This window comes from Propithecus coquereli, unplaced genomic scaffold (assembly GCF_000956105.1).
Source record: "Propithecus coquereli isolate 6110/MARCELLA unplaced genomic scaffold, Pcoq_1.0 Scaffold7, whole genome shotgun sequence".
Classification (NCBI taxonomy): Eukaryota; Metazoa; Chordata; class Mammalia; order Primates; family Indriidae; genus Propithecus; species Propithecus coquereli.
In genome coordinates, this window is record NW_012153062.1 from 6,526,246 (window position 1) to 6,531,077 (window position 4,832).

The 4,832-nt window shown below is 43.0% G+C and overlaps 1 protein-coding gene across 1 annotated transcript in view; it reads right to left on the reverse strand.

The window, feature by feature from the left end:
* The window catches only part of RPL5 (ribosomal protein L5), a 12,205-nt gene extending 7,573 nt beyond the window's left edge, over positions 1–4,632 (reverse strand). The window contains exons 1-3 of the mRNA XM_012661107.1: positions 4,551–4,632; positions 3,227–3,296; positions 3,033–3,148 (exon numbers count right to left, since the gene is read on the reverse strand). Coding sequence (XP_012516561.1) covers positions 3,033–3,148; positions 3,227–3,296; positions 4,551–4,553 — 189 coding nt within the window. The 5' untranslated portion in view covers positions 4,554–4,632. The remainder of the gene's footprint in view (positions 1–3,032; positions 3,149–3,226; positions 3,297–4,550) is intronic.
* Positions 4,633–4,832: the final 200 nt, after the last annotated feature.

Here is a 4,832-nt window from a genome sequence, read left to right on the forward strand (position 1 = left end):
CAGGCTGGCCGTCGATGCTTTCCACATTGTATTCATCTCCTGTCACTTCCACTTGGCCTTCATAGATCTTGTCCATGCCAAACCTATTGAGAAGCTATTAACAAGGAAGCCAATGTAAATGCCTGTTTGTATTCAAACCACTCTAAAATTAAAACATCTCATGTCACAACCTTAATGACCTCTGACAACTGGAAAAAAATTTCCTTCCAATTCACCTATCCCTTTTACCACTATGTGCTTTAAAAGGTAATTCAATTTTTAAATGCTACAAAAAGAAACTGCCTACATTCAATTTCACCCACAACTACAATAACTTTGTTTTATGCTTCTGAATCTTTGCTACATGTCCATACTTGATTCGTGTAGCAATCGATTAGAATGCATAAACTTAATTTGATTCTTATATTTACTCAAGGTAGGTATTCACTACATTTCTTCAGTCATATTTGGCTATAATAATTTAAGAACTAAATATTACACATTATCCCATGTAGTTTTATTTAATTTAATCTGGAATAAAATTTGTAGGGATAGGATCCTGGGCTGAGGGGGCATCATTTGTGGCTCTGCTCTCCAACTACATGTCAATCTGGGCCACTCCTTTGCTGGTACACAGTCACCTAGCTATGGTTTTTCTGCAAGCAGTGACTTTGTACCAAGTTGTTCTCATTAATGACAACGTTCCAACCATTCAAATATATTTATAACCAATGAAGATGTGAATCCTCAACCCTGATGCATAAACTCAACAATTCCACTGCAAAACAAGGTAACTGATAACAAAAATAAGGCAAAATCACATTTTCATCTCCTACCAACATAACATATTCAAGAAATGCTGCCAAAAGATGGAAAAATGATTAAAACAAAAATGAATCTTCCCATCAATGCTCACCCCCAAAAACGTTTAAGACATCACCTCACAAATTTTAATGTGCACATACATCACTTTGGACACTGTATCATAATGTAGATTCTGAAGTTCTGGAGTAGGGTCTTTGCTGTCCAATTAAGTAGTCAATAGCCACAGGTGGCTTTTGAAATTCAAATTAAAAATTCAGTTCCTCAGTAGCACTAGCCACATTTCAAGTGCTCAATAGCCACAGGTGTGAATCTAACGAGACAGCAGACTATAGATTTCCATTACTGCAGAAAATTCTACTGGTCAAAGCTGGTCTAAATATACCCATAAACAGGGCAGAAAATAGGAAGCAGGCAATGTCCTGAAGCCACAGCTGGGTGTATCTTATCCATGTGCAAACATCTTAAAGACAATCCACAAGCAGTGAACTAAACCCAAAGCACATCAATTAAAGTCATCTTGTACATACCCTGCGGGCCAGCAGCAGGCCAGTACAATATGCTGCAGCATAATTTGTCAGGCCAACCTTCACACCATATTTTGGTAGTTCGTGTGCATAAGCTGGCAGACTATCATATCCCCTTCTATACGGGCATAAGCAATCTATAGTAAGAGAAAAGTCAGGTTAGTGATCTGTTGCTTTCACTGTTTCATTAATTGTCCTAAGTGCCTTCTTTTTCAAACAAATAATAAAAAAAAGCTGAATAGAGAGATCTGCATCACTTAAAACTTGTCTTTACTAAACTTACACACCTCCAACTATAATTTATGACTTGTTCAACTATATAGCAATTATATAGTAGGTAGGTTTAGGTGTAAGTATGTTTGACTAACGTCAGAGCATGCAAGGCTAAAACTGCCAAATAAGACATTGAATATTAGGATGTATATGGAATAAATTATACCATAGTTCCCTACTTCTAAATACTGAAGACTCTTAGCCAGGTTAGCTGAATTAAAGAGGCACTTTAAAAGGCCAAAGAGATAGCCATCCTTTTCTTGAGGTAGTGCTACTGTCCAATGAACAAGTAGTGAGGGCAGTACTGCTAAGGCCTTTTTAAAAAATAAAAAATAAATAAAAAGCCAAAGAGAAACACCCAATTATTCCAGGCACCTTCTGAACAAAGCATAAGTTAAGTTCAACAAAGTTTCAGGTACTCAACGTTTAGTTATCTGAACTTGGGTACGAACTTAGATACTTTCACAAACAAACGTGCCCAGGAAACAGGTGGGCCTGCCTACTGCAGAAGATCATCCAATCTCAAGTGTCAGAATTTCCCCTAAAGCCCAGAATACTAGCATCCAGGTGCAAATTGCCACTTCCTAAAAGTCTTTTATGTGGGAGTATCTTTGTACATTAAAACCTATTTCAAACAATAAGCAGAAATAAGAACAATCTCAGGAGTTCCATTTAACTCTGACAATTACCTACCTCTTCAGTGAGGAGTGGTTAAATGGCAATGTGAGGCCATGTAGCAAGAATCAGGACTCTGTCCATGACAAACTCTATTTTTTTTTTTTTTTTTTTGGAGACAGGGTCTCACTTTGTCACCCAGGATAGAGTGCAATGGCATCATCATAGCTCACAGCAACCTCAAACTCCTGGGCTCAAGGGATCCTCCTGCCTCAGCCTCCCAAGTAGCTGGGACTACAGGCATGTGCCACCTTACCTAGCTAATTTTTCTATTTTTTTTTTTTTGGTAGAGACAGGGGTCTCACTCTTGCTCAGGCTGGTCTCAAACTCCTGGCCTCAAGCGATCCTCCTGCCTTGGCCTCCCAAAGTGCTAAAATTACAGACATGAGCCAGGGCCCCCAAGCCACAAACTCTGTTATTCTACTGAAATTGGGATGGGTAAGAATGTTCTTCTAGTCTCTAATCTCCCCACTCCACCCTCTTAAGAGATTTCTCTCAGCCTTTCCCACAAATTAGAAAACAAATGGGATTAAACTGGGTCAGACATTCCAAACACGGCTGATCTTCAGTCAAGAATGTTTTCTAATGTACCAATTTTCCAGGCTCAAACTCTAGACCTCCGAAGAGGAAAAGAACTATTTATTCAATGTTTCTGGACGTATTAGACAGCCCTTCAACCCCTTACATCATATGCTTTGCTTCCCTTCTCCAGCACAGTCAGTAAAGGGGAATGCTTGCATCTACAATACAACTTACCTGACAAATGATATCTCTGTTAGTTACACGAACTATCATTCTGTATTTGGGTGTGTTGTACTTATTTTTATCCTGTATCACCAAGCGCTTCCGAGCATAGTAATCAGTTTTACCCTCTGGAAGAAAAAATAATTTTAGAAAGGCTACTCCACTGCAAAGAAGATTTTTAATATTGTAAACATAAAAGACAGTACCTCGTCGTCTTCTGAATTTCACTTGGTATCTCTTAAAGTAGGCCTTATTCTTGACAACTTTGACAAACCCCTTAAAGAAAAGAGAGTATTAAAACTTTGATAAATGTTTTAGCCGATGATACTTTTGACTTAACATGTTAACAAAAATAACACTTGAACTTTGAGAATACACACAACTGTCACTTTTGTAGAGTCCCATCTTTTGCAAGTCAACTGGGGTCAGTAACCACTTTTTCTTCTATTTTCCATCTGTCAAACTGATAGTTTTATAAAATACAATAAAAATGAATCATTAGAAAAACACGAAATGAAAGAAAAAAACAAATAAAATGCAGGCCCCAATTCATGACATTTAACAGGTATAAAGTTACTGTCGCGTTGCTTCCAAAAGTTTTTAAATGCTTGCTCTTAATTTCTGTCCTTGTTTCCTCGAGGACCGGTGCTAATCCTCGTGCCAAACTTTTGGGAGGCCCTGCTCTAGAGGGCAGTCAGTGGTACCAAACGTCAGTCTGTTCGGCATAACCGGATGTCCCACTTCGAAAACCTAACCTCAGATAACTATATACTTCTCTCACCACGTACGTTTTTCAAAACCGTAGATTACTTGCCACAATACTTAATCGGGCAAGAGCACATTCAGCAATTATTCCCCATCAAAACAGCACTGCTCCCCCACCAACTAAAGTAACATCCCACCCCTCCTTTGGGACCCCATCCTGACAATCATGAAAAACTGGAGCCAGGGACGGACAGGAGAAAGCAGGAGGCCCACATTCCAAATTAAACAAGTTTCCTTCCGGGAGCCAGGGACGCCTCGGCCTCCAATCCCCACTGCCGGGTTTGGCTTAAAAGCCAAGTCCTTGGCCCACAGGCACAGGCTTCCTGAAAGACTCGCCGACTCCGAGACTGTCCCGGAAAGCCCACGAAGCAGTCGGGATCGAGCCGGGTCGAAGGACCCGCAGCCCGCCTCCACTATGGCAGCCTCCAAGTAGTCTGAGGCCGACTACATGCAACCTCCTCCGCCCGGCCGTCTACACTCAGACGAGACGGCACTATCATCGCAGGCTGCCTACTAAACTCACCCTTCTCCCCAATCTACCACCCAAGCTCACGCTACCCTTCTTCGCCAACCCCTCCCCCCAGGTTCGCACGCCGGGCGGCAGCCATTAAAGCCACGCTGGGAGCGGCAACCCGACCAGGGCAGAGCAAGCAATCTAATGCCATCCGATCCCTGCGCCGCGCGAGACGGGCCATAGGCTGGCGTTCGGGCGAGGAGAAAGAACCGCCGTACACTCAAAGCCCCGAGATCGAGGTACCCACTCACCATCCTGCCGAATAGAGACCCGCTTTTGCGGCTCCACACGGACCTGCAGGCCCAGCAACGCTAGGGGCGGGGGGGGAAAAGGCCGTATGCTGTGCGCAGGCGCAGTATGTAGCATCGGCGATTACGCGAGCAACGTGTGGAAGAGAGAGGGCGCCGCCACTAGGTGTGAGGCTTGCTGCCCCCTGCTGGCAGGAGGGTGAATGCCGGGCTTCGCCTCGTCGCCACAGATTCTCGATGCCACTGGGCCCTAACGCTCCGGGCGCAGGACCCGACAAGGTTGGG